Below are 22,233 nucleotides of genomic sequence, written 5' to 3' on the forward strand. Positions count from 1 at the left end.
AGGCGTGGCCTCCTGAGACAGCGAAGCAAGTGGATTCTGGGAGTTGTTGTCTTTCATCCACATAAGCCAAAAATACATTTTCTGGCTTTTCTCAGTCTAGAAAGCTCCAAATTCAAAAATTTCTTCACATTTCTTCTACTTAAATGACCTATTTTAAATACACATTCATCTTCCCAGAGGTGAAGTATCCCTTTAATGACAGATTTTAGGTTTGGGTTCCATCTAATGAAGGGTTTGGTTTGCTTGTGTCCCATTACTCTGGTTCCATGTCATGACCAAATTTCTTAAATCTTGTGGGAATCATTTGAGGCAAAGACAGTTACAGGCAAAAGTGAAATCAAAATGACAATAGTGGAGATGATTTTGCATTGCCAGACCAGACAAATGTTCCCCATCCCGATCCCACACAGCTTTGTTTATAATATCCCATCGGGAGAGGTGTGGCTTTCAGCTTCCTTTAGACTAGACATCAACAAGTGTGTGTGTCTAGGTCCGTGTGTGTGTATACTGTTCTGGACTGGTGGTCTTGAATCAGCTGAAACAGTCTTGACTCCTGAAATGGCTCCTGAAAGGCCCTAATTGCAGGTCTTGAATGTCATTCGATCTGTCTGAAAGCCTCCGCAGACCAAAATGGCTTTTTCTTTTCCAGTGCTCACGTTGCACTATGTTGTTGTCCATTTCCAGGATATAAAGTATGCTTTAATTTATTCTTAATCCTCATGGTGCTGATGTGCTCTCTCTCCAACTCTCTCTCAGGTGTGACTCTATTTGTTGCTCTCTATGATTATGAGGCTCGTACTGAAGATGATCTCAGCTTCAGGAAAGGAGAAAAGTTTCAAATCATCAACAGCACGTAAGTCAAAGACCTAAAACATAAGCTATGTCACATGACCTTATCACAATGTATGTACATTAACCATGTTACAGTTGTCATGTAGGATATACATATTGTTGTTATTGGCACTGCAGCCAATCAAGTAATAAGTTGTAACATGGATTTTAAAAATCATGGCTGATATTACAGTTATTAATTCACTGTTATTCAACACACTGGACAGGAAAGGTAAAGTTGAGTGTGTTGCATTGTGGGAAAACAGTACTTGATTCCTGTGCTCTTCACACAAATGGTTTTTTTTTTTCACACTTTATAAACTTTATACCACAGAAATGGACATTTTGCACTTAGCCATATTGCATTCATAATTTATTAAAACTACACTTACAACAGTTAAATTAATTTTGTGTAGTTGAATTCAAAGGTAGGTTGCAAGCAAGTTAGTAAGTAGTAGTAAGCCTGTTTTGTATTGTGTACATTGCCAAAATGTTTTATAGTAAAGCGCCATCTGCTGGCGGTAATGTAACCTGCACTGCTTAGTACAGCAGGTCTTCTCATGCCATGCTATTACTGTAATAAGTGTGTGTGTGTGTGTGTGTGTGTGTGTGTGTGTGTGTGTGTGGTGAAGTGGACACAATGATTGTGAGAGATGAGAGAGGCTTTTCTTGGAAATTATGTTTTGTATGAAGAGCACAGGCTATTTTAGAGAGGAAGATATTGGTTATTGGAGAGGGGTATTACATGAAGGGCATGTTAAAGAGAGAGTAGGATGTTATCGAATAAATGGGACGTTCACAGAATTACAGACCAGCTGTAAGATGGATGGATGGTTAGATGAAAGAACGTACTGAAAACTGGATGATGAATAAATGGTTGCCAGATGGATTGATGAATGAACGGACAGATGAATTGGATGAACAGATGGATGAACATACAGAAGGACAGATTCATGGACAAATCTGCAACAACAAAAAAAATCTTAAACCTCACCATGACAAGAAGATAACTTGTGTGTGTTTTTTTCTGTCTTTGTCTCTTTTTGTCAGTGAGGGTGATTGGTGGGACGCCCGCTCTCTCACTACAGGAGGAACCGGCTACATTCCCAGCAATTACGTCGCCCCCGTGGACTCAATCCAGGCTGAGGAGTAAGTCTTGGGTGTGGGTGTGTGTGTGTGTGTGTGTGTGTGTGTGTGTGTGTGTGTGTGTGTGTGTGTGAAATACACTGGGCTGTGTTAAGGGTGGGGGTACAGTGATGTCATTCGGTTCACTCCTACTTTAACCCAGAGACCCCTCAGTAAGATGTTTGACAAACCTCAGCCCTCTCTAAATTAATCCAGAGACAGTTGCATTGCAGGGTGGTGCTTGAATGTTATTGCTAGGCAACATTTATGTTGTTGTTGTTGTTGTTTGAGACAAAGTACAAAGACAACTCCCAAAAACTGACCCATGTATTACCATTTTATCAAGCTCAACCGTATCTGAAGCATAAAGGCAGGGCTGTTTCTAGCCATAGGCGAACTAGGCGCTTTCTAAGGACACCAATGAGCAACACTGCATTTTAGCTAAAATTCACCACATGCTAAGTACATTTGAGCAGTCGAATATTAGTAAAAAGAATTATATTTTAAAGTCCCCCTGTGGTGAAAATCAAGTTTTTAATGTTGTTTATATTTCTGTGTGGTGTTTTTAATATGCTTTAAGACAAAATCATGTTCAAATTCATGTCAACTCCATTGCTGAGTATTTTCTCCTTAAAACTGCATTAAACCAAAGACAGTCTCAAAAACACAGTTTGAAATTGCTGGTGTTTCTGATGTCATAAACTACCCTGTAACCAATCAGATCAATGTGTGATCGTCAACGAGTGGATCTTTTTGCATATAGAATCGCATATACTAAATGAGGCAAGGGTGTAGAGTTACATTCAAGCTATTTTAAGGCATGAACTTTTTTTTTTTTTCAAGGAAAAAACATTAAATATGTAATTTTGGTGATCAAAGATGAGTTTTAGGTAATAACATTATTGACTACAGGGGGACTTTAAATGTTATTTGAAAGACGGCAATCAGAAATCCAACTACTTGGTGTACAGTATATTGAAGTAAACTGAAGTATATTGACAAAATGATTGACACCAACAAGTGTTGGGTTGGTTATAATCATTTTTTTTTTTAAATTGTCCAGAAAACATGAAAGTGTTTCATTTACATATGGAAATAAAATTTGTCAGTAATATACCAACATCTATTTCAAATAATCATGACATTATCCTAAGGAAATCCAATGCACCAGTCGCCATCTTAGATGTATTATATCCGATAGATTCCTATTGGAATGGCTGGATTCTGCCTTTGAAAAATGGTCGGCAAAAACAAAAGTGTTGTGTTTATAATTTTGTTCAGTGTATGTTCCTAGATTTTGATGTTATGAATAACATAAATACAGTAAAATGTTTAGAAAGAAAGCATTCAATCTGTTATGTAAACAGAAAGATCCAAGAAGTCCTGACTTGATCAACAGAATTAAGACAATATAGACTTGGCATTCTGATAATTTCCTCTTTCTCTGTCTCAGCTGGTATTTTGGAAAGTTGGGGCGTAAAGATGCAGAGAGGCAGCTTCTTTCAACGGGGAACCCGCGTGGAACCTACCTGATCCGTGAGAGCGAAACCACTAAAGGTAATAGTCAAGTCAAGTCATCCTCATTTATATAGCCCTTTTAACAATGTAGATTGTTTCAAAGCAGCTTTACAGAGATAAACGTATAATTTATGGTAACAGAGATTGTTTTGGCTTTATAGCGGAAAAACCTCGGGATAAACAAAGACACTAAAATTAGCGTAGATGCCATTCTTCTTATGATGTAACGAGTACATCAGGATCTATGAGCAGTGTTCCCGGTTCCGGCTTATCTAATCTATGCAGCCTAACATTGGCAAGGCAGGCAAGGCAAGGCAAGGCAAGGCAAGTTTATTTATATAGCACATTTCATACACAATGGCAATTCAAAGTGCTTTACATAGAAGAAATTAAAATAATAAAAAGAGATAAGAATAATTAAAACCGTTTAGAAAAATAAAATAAAATACAGTACAGTACAAACAGTCGGACGAACAGCGGCACAGTGCTCATTCAGTAAATGCATAGCTAAACAGATGTGTTTTGAGTCTGGATTTGAAAGTGACTACTGTAGGAGCACGTCTGATCTCCTCTGGAAGCTGGTTCCAGCTGTGGCTGGCATAATAGCTAAAAGCGGACTCGCCATGCTTAGAGTGAACCCTTGGTATATCTAGCTGATATGATCCTAATGATCTGAGTGATCTGTTCAGTTTATATTCAGTGAGCATATCTGCAATGTATTGAGGTCCTAGGCCATTGAATGATTTATATACCAGTAATAATACTTTAAAATCAATCCTAAATCTAACTGGGAGCCAGTTTAAAGACCTGAGGACTGGTGTGATATGTTCATATTTTCTGGTTCTGCTCAGAATCCTGGCGGCAGCATTCTGTATGAGCTGCAACTGTCTTATGGTCTTTTTGGGAAGGCCAGTGAGGAGTCCATTACAATAATCCACCCTGTTGGTGATGAAACCATGCAGAAGTTTCTCTAGTCTTGTCTGGAAACAAAGCATCTAATTCTTGCAATATTTTTCAGATGATAGTATGCTGATTTAGTTATTGCTTTGACATGACTACTGAAACTAAGGTCTGACTCTAGTGACACACCAAGATTCCTGACTTGATTTTTAGTTGTTTGACCCCTAGAGTGAAGGTATGCGTTCACCTTGAGAACTTCATCTTTGTTTCCAAACGCAATGACTTCAGTTTTGTCTTTGTTTAATTGAAGAAAGTTTTGACACATCCAAACTGTTGACTTCGTCAATGCATTGGCACAGGGAGTCAATGGGGCTGTAATCGTTAGGCGATAGGGTGTAAATCTGTAAATCTGTCTAAGTAAATCTGTGTGTCGTCTGCATAGCTGTGGTAAGCAATTTGGTTCTTTCTCATTATTTGGCTCATTGGGAGCATATACAGGTTGAACAGAAGTGGCGCAAGAATTGAGCCTTGAGGAACTCCGCATGTCATGGATGTCCACTCAGACTTATGATCTCCTATACTCACATAATAACCTCTCCCATCTAAGTATGACCTGAACCATTTTAGGACTATCCCAGAAAGCCCCACCCAGTTTTCCAGCCTGTCAAGAAGTATGTTATGATCAACAGTGTCAAATGCAGCACTGAGGTCGAGTAGTACCAGCACTGATAATTTTCCTGAATCAGTATTTAAGCGAATATCGTTTATTATCTTTATGAGCGCTGTCTCTGTGCTGTGGTGCAGCACAGAGACAGCGTGTCTCTGTGTCACAGAGACATTCTATAATTCAATTATAAATTGAATTATAGAAGTCTATAATGTATTATGTGAATGCTAGGTCAAAGAGTTGTGTCTTTAATCTGAAGAATTTTTTTTTTTTTTTAATAAACAGCACGCACTTACTGTACACCATATACTGGGTTACACAAAAGTTTACTGTTTACTGCTCTTAGGGGTGCGATTTCATAAAGAATGAAAAAAAAAATTCTGGTTACGATTCTGATTTCTCTTAAAGAGCCAGTTCACCCAAAATGGAAAATTCTGTCATCATTTAGTCACCCTTATGTCTCGTAAAGGTCAATGGGTTCCAGTGTTGTTTTGGATTTTCTTTGTGTGGTCAAAAAAAGTTGAAACATTCTTCAAAATATCTTCTGTAGGGTTGAACAACATGTGGATGAGTAAATTAATTCAGAATTTTCATTTTTGGGTGAAATATCACTTGTCACACATTTCTGGTTTCTTGACAGTTTTGTCTACAGAGTTTTTTTTTTTTTTTTTTTTTTAAGCACAAAAAAAGCAAAGAAATTTTCATTGCCAAATGCTCAATGATTATTTCAATAAAAAAGCATTTAAAACTATTTATTTTTAGAGGCGGCAAAAATGCAATCGAATAATTGGTGATAACTATGTATTATACAAAATGTGGTAACATATTTCAAAGATTTATATTTATTTAAAAAAAATACTAGTGACAGACTATTCTTTAATTATAATTACACTGAGTACTTGTTGGGTTTGATTCACTAAAAATGAAGAACTTTTAAAAGAAGCCACTGAAAATGTAGAGCATGAAAATCCCATCATTCCCATGAAACACGAATGATGTAATCGAGTCAGTCTCATTACTAGCTCAAACTATTTAAATATTTGAATACATTTGCATATTGTGAGAATCATTCACTGAACTAACATCATTCTATTCCAGTACTCTTTAAACAATGGAACCAGTTCTGATAAATAATTGGTTCTCTGGTTCACCATCTACTGCATTGCACTTTACTACACTGCACTACAGCAATGCTTCTGTTGTGTGTTTGTGTGGCAGGTGCCTTCTCTTTGTCTATTCGGGACTGGGACGATGTGAAGGGGGACCACGTGAAACATTATAAAATCCGTAAACTGGACAGTGGAGGATATTACATCACCACTAGAGCTCAGTTTGAGACTCTTCAACAGCTGGTCCAGCATTACACAGGTAACACACACACTTCTCATTCCACAGACCCAACACAAAGAAACACATGCAGAATTATTGTAGGTGATGATTATTGTTTTAACTCAAGATCATTTTTAGATGCCTGTTAGAGTTGCAAAGGCATGGTTATAACTTATATCCCATAATGCCACTGACAGTGCTTCTGCAGCTTCCTTCAGGAGACAGCACTGCTCCAGTCAGTCAGAAAACCTCAACTGAGTGCTTACTCTCTCTCTCTCAATAGGATGTACTTTGACTATGCTCCAGTTAACATATTGACCGTTAATGCATCGAGCATGAGTCGTATGGATTTTAGATAGCGTGTGCATTTTGCTTCGTCCATGACCTCTCATATTGAGCCCAGAGAACAAACATGCACACAGATACTCATAATAATACATTCATCAGGATTAGCTTAACTGTGTATCATTAGCTTTGTTGATGCTACTCTAAGGCTGTGTTTGCTTTAGCTTAACACTTTCTCATTGTTGATCGGCTTCAGTTTCAGCAGCAGAGTCTTGTGTTTGTCTTGGTACGGCAGTGCATTTGAAAGCAGACTCTGCAGTATGTTTAACATTTGCTTTGATTGCTTGGTCTAAACCTTAGCGCTATTCCACCAGCTACCTCTGTCCCCCAGGTCTCGTTTCACATTATTTTACAATGCAGATGCACCAAATAATACAACGTTAGCTGCTTACTACTGTAGCTAGGGAACAACTTGGAGTGGGTGAAAATCTTAATCTTAATAAAGACATGAAGACTCTCAAATGTTTCTGCATTTATTCACAAAAATTTATCATCAAAATTATTAATCATACGTTTTTTTTTAAATCTTATTCAGGACAATACATTGCAGATACAGATATGTGTGACAGTCTGCACAGTAACGCTACTTTTCCATTGTTTTTCTATGTAAACACACTGTAGACGGACGTGTATGACCCAAGCGGCAACATTCTAATCTGAAAAATGAAGCCTACCCGGAAGTGCGAAAAACTGCAATACATCGAAAATCCGCTAGGGGAAGGTCCCAAAAGGGAGCAAATGTCCATAGCCCCCATGTTAAAATGTCCGTTTTCACAGCATAAATTCATGTTTTTACAGGTTGGTCCCATGGACTTTTATTGTATTTTTCGATAGGTTCCGAGTGCCTGACAACGGCGAGGGTAGTGAATTTTTTTCTAGATAGTATAGTATATTAGATAGTTTAGTTTAGATAGTATTTAGATATAAAATGTATGACAAATAAGGGCGTGGTTAACTTTGATTGACAGTTTGATTGACAGCTGATAACGAGCATAGGCTGCACCAAGGAGAATGACAACATAAGAAGCGCCATTTTTTTACACAGTTGAAATATAATACTACTGTTTCTGTATCATGAAATGTAGTTTTAAGAGTTTTTCAGGCGAGAATGTAGTTGTTTAAAGCTCAAATCTGTGGTTTATTTAAAGATTTATGAAAATTTTATCCAGTTGTGAGATCTAGCGATGACCGGGCGCTCGGCGCTCATGTACCCCGCCGGGAACAGCCTTTCCTCGGATAGTCGTTCTGACGTTTGCCGCTGACTCTGGCGTCTCTGTAGTGGTTAAATATGAGATATAATTCGTCTTGTGTATATCTAACGGGCGATTTTTGGTCTCGTGAATCTATAATTTGTTCCCTGGCCAATCGTTTTGGCTGAGGGGAAGTTTCATAACTTTATAAGCATTTAACTTTACCGTTGTATGGTTAACGTTAGACTAGAGCGCTGATGTTTGACTGAATTGTTTGCTTTATTTGTATAGCTTCTTGTACCTTTTACTTATACTTTTATAATGGCTAATAATGATAAAACTGAAATTTAACAAAAATAGACTGGGTTGAGTTTTGTCATTTTAAATGTTAATACAACGAAGATGATCTGTAATGTTGTTTACTGCAAAATCTGTTGTTTAGTACAAATGCACATATTGCCTGGACCATATTAAAATGTTTAATGTTTTTATATTATATTTAAAACGAAAAGAGGCAGGTGTGTTTTATATTTTGTTTTGTTATAAATAGGCAAACGTTATATGCAGTGAATATAATCAATACGCGTTGCCTGAACCACATTTGTGTGGCTATAATGTTTAAGATTTCTTTAAATGAAAACGAAAAGAGTTAGTATGGTGTTTTATAACATATTTCGTTGCCTAAAATATACACAGAGATAACCGGAGTAGCAGAGCGCGCTGCGTCCTTTACCCATATATGGATTGGCCAGAAGGTGGGCGGGGTTAGGATTTCCCAAGATTTTCCAAGATGGTGCCGCCCATACCCCCCATAAATGGCTTCAAAACCATTCTTGAGAAAGTCTATGGGTGACGTCACAGACGCTTTGTCCATATTTTTTACAGTCTATGGTATGACCCTTGCGCTTTCACACGAGCGTTGCGTTTTTTTAAACCGCCGTGTCGATTAAAAAAAAATTAAACTTTTACACGCAGCGCTGCTCACTAATGTCAGTTCTAAAACAGTGGACCAATCAGAAGACCCTGGAGGCGGGGCAAGTGTTGCAAGCTTTTGTTGTCAGTAGCGAGTTGGCATGGCAACTCTCTGAGCAGCGAACTTTTATCAAGGTGAAATGCCATAGCCAGGAAATAGCCAAAAATATTAGCTATATATTCTGCTGATTGACTATTTCTGTTATTTCCATTATTGCATCATGTCTCAAAATCACGTGTCGAGACCCTTGCATTCTGCGCTGCGCTTTTTTTAAACCATTCCGGAGTGCTGCATCTCACGTTTTTATATGCGTTCTGTGTGAATGACCCCTTACACTGCAAACAAAATTAAAATGATGTCATCATTCGCTCATCCTCATGTCGTTCCAAACCCGTAAGAGTTTCATTCACCTTTGAAACACAAATGAAAATATTTAATGAAATCTGAGAGATTTCTGTCCCTCCATTGAATTTCCATTACACCAAAACGTTAACACTTCAAAAAGTTCATAGATTGTGATCTATACGGTTTAATCCAAGCCTTATTAACAGACACCATACCGGCGTGATGACTCCGACTTCCAACCAGATGGAACTGGATAATATTCTGAATGTTCTGATCCAATCTGACTTCTGACCTGTATGCTGCCTGGATCATAATCATACACTGTTGGCCAGAGGAGAACTGGCCCCGACTGAGCCTGGGTTCTCCCAAGGTTTGTTTCTCCATTCAGTCACCTGATGGAATTTTGGTTCCTTGCCACTGTTGCCTTGGCTTTTGGCTTGCTTAGTTGGGGACATTTAATATTCAACGATATTATTGATCTGCCTTACTTAAGGTGGACGATGACACAATTTTGTTGTATTATTTTCTAGGGCTGGACCCGAATATTCGAATATTCGTTCGGTGGGTTGGTATTCGATTTGATAATTTGACATTCGAATATTCGTGTTTTTTTTGCACACCTGGGATCCCCCGCGAAACGGTTCTCATTCGCGCTTGAATAAGGCCGGCGACACACTGGCTGCGTGGCGTGAGCGTCTCAGCTCGGTGGCGTGTCCGTTTTTCGGCTCCCATGTTAACAGGTTGGAGTTTGCACACTGCCTGCCTGAAATAGAAACGACGCCTGTTCCAGCAACGGGAGTGTTCTAGCGCAGAACAGCGGAGTTTGTATGGACCGAAGTGCATGCCTGAGCTTGTGTTTTGGGTTAAGCTGTGTTGCTTTGACATTGTGGAAAATAATTTAACTTAATTTCGTTTTTCTTTATTTAAATTTCGTTTTTTCTTTATTTAAATTTCGTTTTTCTTTATTTAAATTTCGTTTTTCTTTATTTAAATCTACCCTTTACTGTGTCAGTAATTTGTTAGTCAGAAAAATATTAGACTACCTTAAGTATTGCTTAAGTTAACAGACGTGTGTGCGTTTTATATCACTAGTGCAGTGTCCATTCTCGGAGCATAAGCCCTGCCCGCGTGAGGTGCGCCGCTTCCCGCTCGCGCTGTTCTGTAGTTTACTGTTTATTAATTCTGAACGTGTCGCGTCTCGTGTCCATCTATATTGCACCAAATGCGACACTGCACTCCCTTGTGAAGTCGATTGGATGAACGGTTCTCGAAATAATCAAAATGCAAACGGACATACAGACATATAGAGATTCCTGCCTTTATTAGAGAGAAGAATATGTTCTGCAACCTCTCTCCGAAGCTTCGAATATTCGATGTTCATAATACCATAATAGGATAATTATATGATTATTTTAATACCAATTTTGACCCATGTTGAATTCCACATGTACACCAGAACTTAAAGGGATATTTCACTGCTGGAAAGATGAATGTGTATTTAAATTGGGTTATTTATGTAGTAGAAATGTGAAATTATTTTAGAAGTTGGTGCCTTCTAGACTGAGAAAAGCCAGAAAATGTATTTTTGGCTCATGTGGATGAAAGACAACAACTCCCAGAATGCACTTGCTTCGCTGCCCTAAGAGGCCACTCCCAAACCACGTCTACCGGTTACCGAGGGCAGTATCGGAAGAAATTATACAACTAGGCTACTAGTTGACTCGAAACTGAAAAGACACCGTTTTATCGTGAGATCCCACCCTCTATGTGTCACGGAAAGCACACGCAAACAGGTAGATCCAAGTGCAGTATTTATTGGGTAATCCGAAATCATAAACCAGTCCAGGCAAGGGTCAAAACCAAACAAGTAATCCAAAAGACAAGAACAAAACAAGAAAACCAAAAACAGATCTCAGAAGTGGTGTGACAATAACAAGGACTCCGTGACAAACACTGAAACAAACAGGGTATATATACAGATACTAACAAGGTGACGGGAAACAGCTGTGTGCAATGATTAGACAGAACAGGATGATGGGAAATGTAGTGCATGAGAGAATGACACCGTGGGGGACAAGGACCTCTAGTGGTTACCCAGGGAATCACAAACCAGACACTGTGACATAACCCCCCCCCCCCCCCCCTTTACGGAGTGGCTACCAGACGCTCCAAGACACCACTACAAAACCAGAGTCCAGGAGGGAGGTGGAACGGTGGAGGATCAGGGGGAGGGATGGGGGGCCAGGTCCATGAAGGGGAACAGGAACAGTGAGTGACGGCTTAGCCGGCGGCCAGGGCGAAGCAGACAATCCATCGGGCGGCCAGGGCGGAGACTTCCCCTCAGGTGGCCAGGGCGGAGCAGACATTCCATTGGGCGGCCAGGGCGGAGACCTCCCCTCAGGTGGCCAGGGCGGAGCAGACAGTCCATCGGGCGGCCAGGGTGGAGACAACCCCTCGGGCGGCCACGGTGGAGAAACAGACACCGGTCCAGGCACAGGATCAGACCCCGGCTCAGGAACAGGAACCAGCTCAGGAAGAGGATCAGACACCGGCTCAAGCACAGGCACAGGAACAGACACCAGCTCAGGCACAGGAACAGACACCGGCTCAGGCACAGGAACAGGCACGGGCACTGGAATAGACACAGGCTCAGCGGCGGCCATCTTGTCCGGAGACACTAGGCGTTTCTCAATGTCAAGGAAGGATCCTCGGAAGCCAGAATTTCGAGGATGCTACGTCATCGACATCCGTCGAAGGACTGTTCCAATGTCGAGGATCCTCGGAATTTCCACCAAGGACTGAGTCCTTCGTTCGAAAAATATCCCATATACAGGAAAGGATGCATATGTGTAGCCTTCGCGCTCTTCACACTCTCAAATCACCCACAATCCTATGCGCGCAGCTTTGCTATCTTGTTCAAAAAATTCAAAATGTTGGACGTTAACGGACTAACGGAGTCGGAGCGTTAACGGGTCAATATGCTTTCAAATGTAAATATATTTACGTTACCAAACATTTGTTTTAAAAAAATAATTACATCCATTATGTTATGGATCAAATTGACCTGCACTGTTTAAACACACTTGACAGTCAAATAATCAATATGATTAAAAAGAAGTTTATTGATTTAAAAACGATTATATTGCCTGAGTGAACAGAACTGCGTCCATAGCAACGCTCTGTTTTTCATTTTCACTGACGTAATGACGCACTGACGTGCACTTGCTAGCCTGTTCCAGAGCCGTTGAAAAAACATAGACAGTAGAATGCTGAAGAGGAGCCTCGCCTAGCCTCTGAAGGAAGTGACTTGGAAGGACCAGTCCTGCCAAGGAAGTATCCTTGACATTGAGAAACACCTACTGGCTCGGCGGCGGCCATCTTGTCCGGAGACACTGGCTCAGGAACAGTCTCTGACTGGGCAGACGTGACGTGAACAGTCTCTGGCTGGGCAGACGTGATGTGAACAGTCTCTGGCTGGGCAGACGTGACGTGAACAGTCTCTGGCTGGGCAGACGTGACGTGAACAGTCTCTGGCTGGGCAGACGTGACATGAACAGTCTCTGGCTGGGCGGAACTCATGTGCTTCCTCCATGCGTGCAGAACCGCCAATCCGTAAAACAGGAAGACAGCTCTCTTGGCTGTTGCAGGACTGATGGTGGGCAGCTCCGGGGCGACCTCCGGGACAACAGCGGGCTGCTCGGGGACAGCTTCCGGAATGACAGCGGGTTTCTCCGGAACGGTCTCCGGGATGACAGCGGACTGTTCGGGGACGACCTCCGGGACTATGGGCTGCTCCGGGACGACCTCCGGGATGACAGCGGGCTGTTCGGGGACGGCCTCCGGGATGACAGCGGACTGCACGGGCACCGTCTCCGGGATGACAGCGGGCTGTTCGGGGACGGCTTCCGGAACGACAGCGGCCTGCTCCGGGACGGTCTCCGGGATGACAGCGGGCTGTTCGGGGACGGCCTCCGGGATGACAGCGGACTGCTCGGGAATGGTGGACGCCTGCTTCCTCCTCCTCCTCCGTTTATGATGGCGAGGTGCAGGCTCTGGGCTGGACAGCTCTGGTTCGGGGCTGAAGAGAGGATGATGGGAGTGGTGTCGGGGTTCACCTCTACCACCTCCTCCCCTGCTACCTCCACGGGTCCCAGGAAATTTGGCCAGACGGGTTCCCTCAAACAATTGTCTACGGACAGGGGCGTCATTAGACCAATCATCAGCTGTGTTGACGGAAAGGGGTGCAGGGGAGTTGGCCGCCATGTTCTCCTCAGTTATTCGAGCCCATAAGGCAAAACACTGGAAAATGTTCATACGAGGTGGAACCTCTCCTGATGGAGAATTCCCCCTCTGCTGCCTCTTCTCCCTCTCGGTAGCTGGGGAAGAGACACGAAAACCCATATCGCTGGATCTATGCATGACGGAGTCCTTCTGTCATGGAAAGCACACGCAAACAGGTAGATCCAAGTGCAGTATTTATTGGGTAATCCGAAATCCTAAACCAGTCCAGGCAAGGGTCAAAACCAAACAAGTAATCCAAAAGACAAGAACAAAACAAGAAAACCAAAAACAGACCTCAGAAGTGGTGTAACAATAACAAGGTCTCCATGACTAACACTGAAACAAACAGGGTATATATACACACAGATACTAACAAGGTGACGGGAAACAGCTGTGTGCAATGATCAATGATTAGACCGAACAGGATGATGGGAAATGTAGTGCATGAGAGAATGACACTGTGGGGGACAAGGACCTCTAGTGGTAGCACGGTCATTCGAAAATACTACCGGGTTTCTACTGATACAAAGCTTAATGCTAATCGGTGAAGTATCCCATTAAAATGTACTTGTGTGAGGCACCTTGTCATGTTGCAAAACTTTAAATCAAAGTGCTTTACCAAACCAACTTTGATGTCAAACTCAAGTCCGCACCAGAAAACAGTATGAACCAGATGTCATCATCACACTTTTATTGCCATGTGTGAGAGGATCATGGTGTTGATGGCCGGATACATGCTCGGGTTCCTTCAGCTCAGAGCAGATGGTACTCAGTGACCGATTCCTGAAATTATGTGTTTTGAAGTGTTCTGTTATCTCAGCTTTACAGTCCGGAGTAAACATTGCTGTAGCGTTGTTGGAAAATTAACTCATTAACCATTTGTTAAATGTCAAAACAAGTCCAACTGGCATGCCCAACACTATTGCCAATCAATGAGGGGAAGACATCTCAAAAGGTGCTATCAGACCGCTCAGACCGATTGTTTGATTGATAACCACCACTGTTTTTTTCAATCAGTTACCAGGTTTTAGTTATTGTTGTAGTTTTTTTTTTTAAAGATCATGTTGGAAAAAAAGTCCTTAAGTCTTTGTCGCACAGTAAATAATTTTTGTGTGCCTTTAAAGTCCCCCTGTTGTGAAAATCCAGCTTTTAATGTTGTTTATATTTCTATGTGGTGTCTTTAATATGCTTTAAGACAAACCATGTGCAAATTCATGTCAACACCATTTCTGAGTATTTTCTCCTTAAAACTGCAGTGAACTCAAAAATCACTGAGCTGCTGTGAGTGAGTGGAGGCGGGGCTCATTTGCATATTCATAGGACCGCGTATACCAAATGAGGCAAGGGTGTAGTGCATTCAAGCTATTTTAAGGAAAAAACATTAAAATATGTAATTTTGGTGATCAAATATAAGTTTTAAGGGATACAATTATTGACTACAGGGGGACCTAAAGAGCGTTCAGTAACATTTAGTGTTTCACAAAACAAGTGCAGAGGCCACTGAAAAGAAAACATGCACCATGGCTCACAAGCTACACATATTGCACCCTATATCTGCAGGTATCATGCTGAAACTCTGTACTGCTTCCTTCTGTGCTTCTGATGCTTTTCTTTTGTCTCTCTCTCTCTGACATTGTGTATATTTCTCTGTGTCTGTGTGCGTGCTCAGAGCGGGCAGCAGGGCTTTGCTGTCGCTTGGTCGTCCCTTGCCACAAAGGGATGCCAAGGCTCACTGACCTGTCTGTCAAAACCAAAGATGTGTGGGAGATTCCTCGGGAGTCACTGCAACTCATAAAGCGCTTGGGCAACGGCCAGTTCGGGGAGGTTTGGATGGGTATGGCCCTTCCACTGTGCTAAACAACAACCGGCCAGAGAGGGAGATGGAGTGAGGTCGAAGTGAGTGCGGAGTCACTTTACAAATGTCTGAATGTGTAAGCTAATAGATTTACAGATCTTCCAGGTTTAATACGTGTTCAGCTCTAACGAAAGCATTTGTGCCGAAAAAACCCACTTACAGTGGAAGTAAACTGGGCCAGTGTTCTGGAATGTTTAAAAGGCAAAGTTTGAAACTTGTATTTTTGTCTTTATGAAATCTATTTTTTAATGAAATATTGCAGTATTTATTTAAATGTTTTATCCAAGCACATCATTATCAAAAAAATAAATAAATCATGTGCCCTCGTAATCTTTAATCAAAAGACCCCTTACAATGACATCTGATGACGTTCGTTCCAACAACCTGTCACTGAAATCACAGCAATTAGCAAACAACAGCGATTCGACAATCAAATCTATTACTGTTGGACAAAATCCTGCCTATTTCACTATACAGTACATCACAATAGAGAAGTTTAGGTGATCATAATTTACATTTCATGATGAATTTAACACTTAAATCATCCAGTAAAACTCAAGTTATAATTAGTCATAAAGTTATCCAGATCATCCTTTTTGAGCTGAAACTACTTGTCTAGGTGGATCTATAACTACTGGTTATAAATAGTCATGTGACCACTCTTTCAGTTATCGTTCTTTATAAAAGTTACCAGGTTATTGGTGTTATGCCGTAAGGATTTTATCACCTTAGTCTCAAGTCTTGGAACTGCACTTAAACAATAAGTTCAGTAAATGCCAACATCAGAACACTAATGTTTTCGTTAAAGCCTAAGTTATGTTTAACCTAAAATAAAAGCGTATACAGAAAAGATTGGATCTATTACATCCATCTCTGAAATATTCAGACATCATGAAGTGAGTGACCCTCTCAGAAGATCACATCCACACTCCTTCTCTCTCAGTGCATGTCCTCCGCCGTCCTGCTAGTTAACCCCTCTACTCCTCCCCTCTATAGAGAGTGCAGATGGTTTGTGCTTTAATTTAACGGGCGTGTGTATTGACTACACCCCTGATACGGTGGGACTTAGCCATGATTCCTGGGAAATCGTCCGCGAGTCTCTGACGCTGGAAATGAAGCTGGGGGCCGGGTGTTTCGCTGATGTTTGGTGTGGTAAGACAGTCGCCTCCTCTCCCACATTCACTGACCTCCACACAAACTTAGGTTTGGGAGAAGCATTTTCATCTAATCCAGTCATATTGGTTGCTCACTTCATTCAATGCAAAAGCATTGAAATATATTTTTTCCTCCCATCTCATATATTTTTTCCTTCACCATGTCCCTTTTGGGGCTCTGTACCTCTTCATTACGGAAAGCAAGCCATTTCTGTTTACCCATACCATGCTCAAGGATTAGATGAACATGTGAACTCATCATAGATGTAAATGTTGCAAAAAAAAGTAACTATTAAATCATTCACGAGAACAAATTTTATCTGAGAGACAAACTATAGCTAATTTGTGTGCACACGTTTTACACGTGCCGATTGGTTTTGATAATTATTGTAAGAGCTTCAGTGATTCTTCTACATGTGGTTATCATGTCATTTGAATGGAGGTAAGAATAAGAACCGTAAGTATCAAGTTGAGTCATGGGTGTTTATTAATCACAAGCGATCTTGTTCAATCTCTCACTTTCCCTGTAGATGTGCATCCCAAAATATCTCCTGAATCTGCCTCTTATTATTATTGCCTTTAGGACACTGCTGGTATTTAGTTTTTAATGGGCAGAGTCACACAGATCAATGTGTGTGTAGATCAGTGGATTTAAAAACCAAGCACCGCATCTGATGTAACCATTTTAGTACCACCTTGACATCGCCTGCAAGTAAACACAAGATGATGTTTGTAACATTTTCTTCTGTAATGTGAAGTTGTGCTGGGCCAGTTGGGATAGGGGGAAGTGCTTTAATATCTAGTTACAAACTTGACATTTTATATAGATTATCCACCATTGCAGTGTCATTTAAAGGCAAGCAGATTCCAGTGTTGTAAAATTAATAAAAGCCACTTTTCCACCGTCGGTTCTAAGAACGGTAAGGACTGGTTCCAGCTGTATTTCCACTTGAGCCTGGTACATAACGGCACGATTACAAACCGTTCTCTGCCCGGATTTCTCGGCATGGTTGTCTAACCGCACTGAACTGTGCTGGTAGAATGTGTGTAAGGATGTCGCCACTCAGGAATGGTCACTTGTTTGTAGCCTGGCTACTAGTTGCTCTATAGCTGGCTAAAGGCCCGTTCACACCAAGGACGAAGATATAGTTCTAAAAATCGTTCTTAATATTAAAGAATAGCAGAGTTCACACCATAGCTATAATAATAACGGCACAGAGAAACAATATCGTTGGAATCACTTTCAGAATGATTTTATCCAGCTGATGAACGATACAAACATAGACAGCCAATCAGAATCCATCCTGCTGCAACGAGCTTGAGCATATAAAGCGGCAGACAAGCACACGCTTATGGTGTGTTCACACCAAACGCGAAGTGTATTCGCAATTTCGCATCGCGTTACTCGCTCTAGATTACTCGCGGGATGTTTTTCTTGGTTTTCGCGTCACTCGCGAATAAAACATCCCGCGAAAAGGAGTGTGTCATCATCATCAACAACACAATTTCTTTCTCTAATATAGTTATCTTTATTGTTATCGTTCTTGGTGTGAACTGGCCTTAAGCGTGCTATTTAAGCGACTTAAACACAAATGAATAATAAAATTAAAAGAAATATCTGATCATCCTCCATGCCGTGGTTCTATTTACATCTCGTTTCAATTGTAAACCCTTGCGTTACTAAGGCAACAACTGATGTATTTGTATTACATTCCAACGAGCTTCGTTATCAGATCTACAGTGGAAAATGAAACCATATCTGTACCGGATGGACCGGATCGTCACGGAATGGAACGGTTAAAGGAACACTCCACCTTTTTTTGAAATAGGGCTTATTCACATTCTTTCATACATTTAGATTGGTGGGTAAATGCATTTTTGTCTCAGTGCATGCATTGTTTTAGTTTGACAAGGTCGGTGCTAGCTTATCTTAGCACAATGAATGGAATCCTTTGTTGCTAGCTAGCATGTCCTGAGTAAAAGTGATCAAAAAAACAAACAAAAAAACACGTAATTACTTCTTGCGGCCTGCATATTCACACGAGTACAAATAGCGATGCAGATTAACACTAGGCGATTTCCTAGGCAGATATTGACTTGGGACTATATTAGGGGGAAGCACAGCTACTTAGGCGAAGCACTGCTACTTGGGCGCAGAGATAGCACGCAACACATGAAATTCCACGACTTCCGTCAACATACCGGCGTGCAACGAGTCAAAACACAGAAGAAGAATAAGAACAACAAGCGTGACCTGCACCGAGTGTCTTCGCTTTTGTATTGTTTATTTTGAGAAGTTACAGCTACAGTTACAGCAAACATGGTAATTCCCTGCATAGCAAAAGGTTGTGAGAACAAGCAAAGGACATACACGAATGTTTCACAGAATTCCATCAAATGTGGAACTGAGAAATAAATGATTAGCTGCTCTGGAGATCTGTACTTCAACGCCTCTCTACAAAATCAAACAGTATCGTGTTTGCAAAGAGCATTTTGCACCGGAGGACTAAGTTACTTTGAAATAATGGAATATGGGTCCAGAAAGACGGTACTACGTCTGAAACATACGGCCGTCCCATCCCATCTATTTTCAAAGCACATGCAGAACAAAGTGCACATGTAAGTTGTCTTTTATTACTCTTCCTTCCTTATGTTAATCTGTGTCTTTATTCGGTTGTAAGATAGATGCTGAGAAGCTGTATAGACTACGGTTCAAATAACGTTAGCCTCCTCTAGAATAACCTCTTGTTGAATTCAACCTGTTTAGCATGAACAACCAAACTAAAATAAAAATCGCTGTTATCGTTACCTGTAAAATGAAATGACTGAGGGCTAAGTTAGCTATATTTCTCTCACCGAGTTAGCCTGGTTCTTTTGACTTTTAGTATAACTAATAGAGAGGAGAAGGCTACAAGCAGTTTACTATACATGTGTCATGTTTAAAATAATCACTTACTCTGTGGACAGCTGTCCATTTGGTCCATTCGGCGTGGGGCGTTTTTTTCCAGTTCACTTTATCACACCGGAAAAAAAAATCGAGTACTGCCGGATGGATCAGCGCCGTGAAATCCTCGGTAGCTGTGACACAACTGTGGGCACGCTCATCTTGATCTGACGCGTTGAGCCTGGTCATCGATGGCAGCAACTTGTCCCACTCGCCACAGCACCGACACTCTATTTCAGTCGGCATATTCCCCCAATAGCCAAAATAGCCAGGCAGCTACTATTCACGCCGGTATGTTGACGGAAGTCGTGGGATTTCATGTGTTGCTGATATCTCTGCGCCCAAGTGCTTCGCCTAAGTAGCTGTGCTTTGCCTGTGCTTCCCCATAGTCCCAAGTCAATATCTGCCTAGGAAATCACCTAGTGTTAATCTGCATCGCTATTTGTACTCGTTGTGAATACGCAGGCCGCAAGAAGTAGTTACGTGTTTTTTTTTGTTTTTGTTTTTTTGATCACTTTTACTCAGGACATGCTAGCTGGCAACAAAGGATTCCATTCATTGTGCAAAGCTAAGCTAGCACCGACCCTGTCAAACTAAAACAATGCATGCACTGAGACAAAAATGCATTTATCCACCAATCTAAATGTAGGAAAGAATGTGAATAAGCCCTATTTCAAAAAACGGTGGAGTGTTCCTTTAAGCAAAGAGAACGATTTGGCCCGACGGTGGAAAATCGGCTAGTGTTGTTTTCTGTCTGTTGAAATTCCTTACTGTGTCCTGCAGAAAAACAGCCACAAATGACAAGTACAGTGTAATCTGTAATCTATTTTCTATTGAAAAGCAGTAGTTCTGATCATTTTCTCAATTACAATTTTTGTTGTTGTTATAAAGTAAACATATCTAAGCGTCCTAAAAATAAGATAATATACTTTAGATTGCATAAGAAATATATTAAGACGTTTTCTCAGAATATATCTTCAAATACATTTCTTGATTTAATCTCAAATGTAACAAAATTATTTGATTTATATATAACTATTTTAAAATTCAAGCAAATGTATCTATACATATGCTTATGTTTTTTTTTTGTTTTGTTTTTAAATAATTTTCCAAGTAGGTTAGAACGAGACAAATTCAATATACAGTATATTCTCTGAAAAGATGTCTTATGATCTTACACTATTTTGCTTCTCAATTATTTTTTTAATATATTTTTTTAATAATATTTTCTAATTTTAAAGATGCTTAGATATTTTTACTGGAAAACAAGACAAAAAAAATGCTTATTATGAAAAAAAAATTGCAGTGTTCATCAAATGATGATCAAATGATGGAATGTTATAACTGCTAAAAATAAACCATGCAGTCAATTCCTCATTTAACATTAATTCCTTACAAGGGAAAGTGACTACAAATGAACAATGCTATACATAGATTTTTAGTGGATTCTCCCATGACAGTACTTGTGGGATAATGGCTGTTTTAATTGCAAATGATTTTGCATGAACAAGAGGGGTTTAAATATGTTCTGGGTGCATGAAAGTCATTTTGTGGCATGCTGTTCGGCTAGGGGCTTTGTGCTGTTGTACTGACTGACAACTGTGTGTTTTTTGTTGTCAGGCACATGGAATGGCAACACTAAAGTGGCTGTGAAGACCCTCAAGCCTGGGACCATGTCTCCAGAGTCCTTCCTGGAGGAAGCGCAGATCATGAAGAAATTACGACACGATAAACTAGTGCAGCTCTATGCTGTGGTTTCTGAGGAGCCCATCTACATTGTCACTGAGTATATGGGCAAAGGTCAGCAGTTGTTCTCTTTGTAAAAGTGAAGAGAATGGCTTAACCAGAGGACAGGCATAGAATGTATCTATTTTAACAACACTTATGTGTTTTCTAGGCCTGAATAAAAAAAAAAAAAAAAAATCCAATTAAAGATAAATCAGGATTGAAGGTTGATGTTCTAACCTCAGAAATTGTCACTTGAGGCCTCAAAACACTTGGACAGAAAGAAAAAGAAATTATAGTGGCCTAAATTTAATTTGAAGAGCTGTAATGGAGGAAACAGACGTTTAACCTAATAATGAAGGAAAACCTAATGGACAGTGGATGGAAAAATCCTGAACTCCACATGTTATTAAGTATCAAAAACATAATTTAGTCAGGACCAAAATCCACCGTCTCTCAAGGAAAAAATAAATGAAAATCCATGTATTTAAATTTGTTTAAACAGACTTTTTTTAGTTCTACAAAATGGACTGTTATAATCGGCTAATCTCTGTATACTATTATTGTCATTCATCAGGACAGCCAAGTCGATGCTTACTAAGAGGTTTGATATGTAAAGTAAATGCTGATGGTTATCGGTTAATGTGCTCATGGTTGTGACATCAACACTATGTAGAGTTCTGAACAAGACTTTTTGCAGTTTAGTTTCAATAAAGGGTCTAGGTGGACTGGGGAAGGAGCTTTATTTTTTTAACATCAGAATATGTTAGCAGCACATCAGACACTTTTATATCAGAACAACAAGGGAATATGATGTTAATTACAGTTTATCTGTGATTATGCAGGCATGCGTACAGTATACATGATCTTGTAGCAGAAATGTCTCTTCTGTCCATGAAGCTAACATCTGCACATTGCATGTTTTAGGAAGCCTCCTAGATTTTCTTAAGGACGGGGAGGGACGGGGGCTGAAACTGCCGAACCTCGTCGACATGGCGGCCCAGGTACTACATCATCACTCTCTGTGGAAATAGCCCTTCTTAGGAATGTT

At 40.5% G+C, this 22,233-nt stretch overlaps 1 protein-coding gene across 4 annotated transcripts in view; it reads left to right on the forward strand.

Annotated features, from left to right (window-relative positions):
- fynb (FYN proto-oncogene, Src family tyrosine kinase b) overlaps window positions 1-22,233 on the forward strand; it is a 137,978-nt gene that overhangs the window by 93,860 nt on the left and 21,885 nt on the right. Inside the window, exons 4-11 of one of the 4 annotated variants that reach the window (XM_079887744.1) lie at window positions 757-853; window positions 1,882-1,980; window positions 3,410-3,513; window positions 6,260-6,409; window positions 15,174-15,338; window positions 16,356-16,511; window positions 21,078-21,257; window positions 22,110-22,186. In XM_079887744.1, the coding sequence (XP_079743870.1) occupies window positions 757-853; window positions 1,882-1,980; window positions 3,410-3,513; window positions 6,260-6,409; window positions 15,174-15,338; window positions 16,356-16,511; window positions 21,078-21,257; window positions 22,110-22,186 (1,028 nt within the window). The remainder of the gene's footprint in view (window positions 1-756; window positions 854-1,881; window positions 1,981-3,409; window positions 3,514-6,259; window positions 6,410-15,173; window positions 15,339-16,355; window positions 16,512-21,077; window positions 21,258-22,109; window positions 22,187-22,233) is intronic. The other 3 variants (XM_079887746.1, XM_079887745.1, XM_079887747.1) reach the window with 3 other exon arrangements.

This window comes from Squalius cephalus, assembly GCF_949319135.1.
Source record: "Squalius cephalus genome assembly, chromosome: 12".
In the NCBI taxonomy this organism is placed as follows: domain Eukaryota; kingdom Metazoa; phylum Chordata; class Actinopteri; order Cypriniformes; family Leuciscidae; genus Squalius; species Squalius cephalus.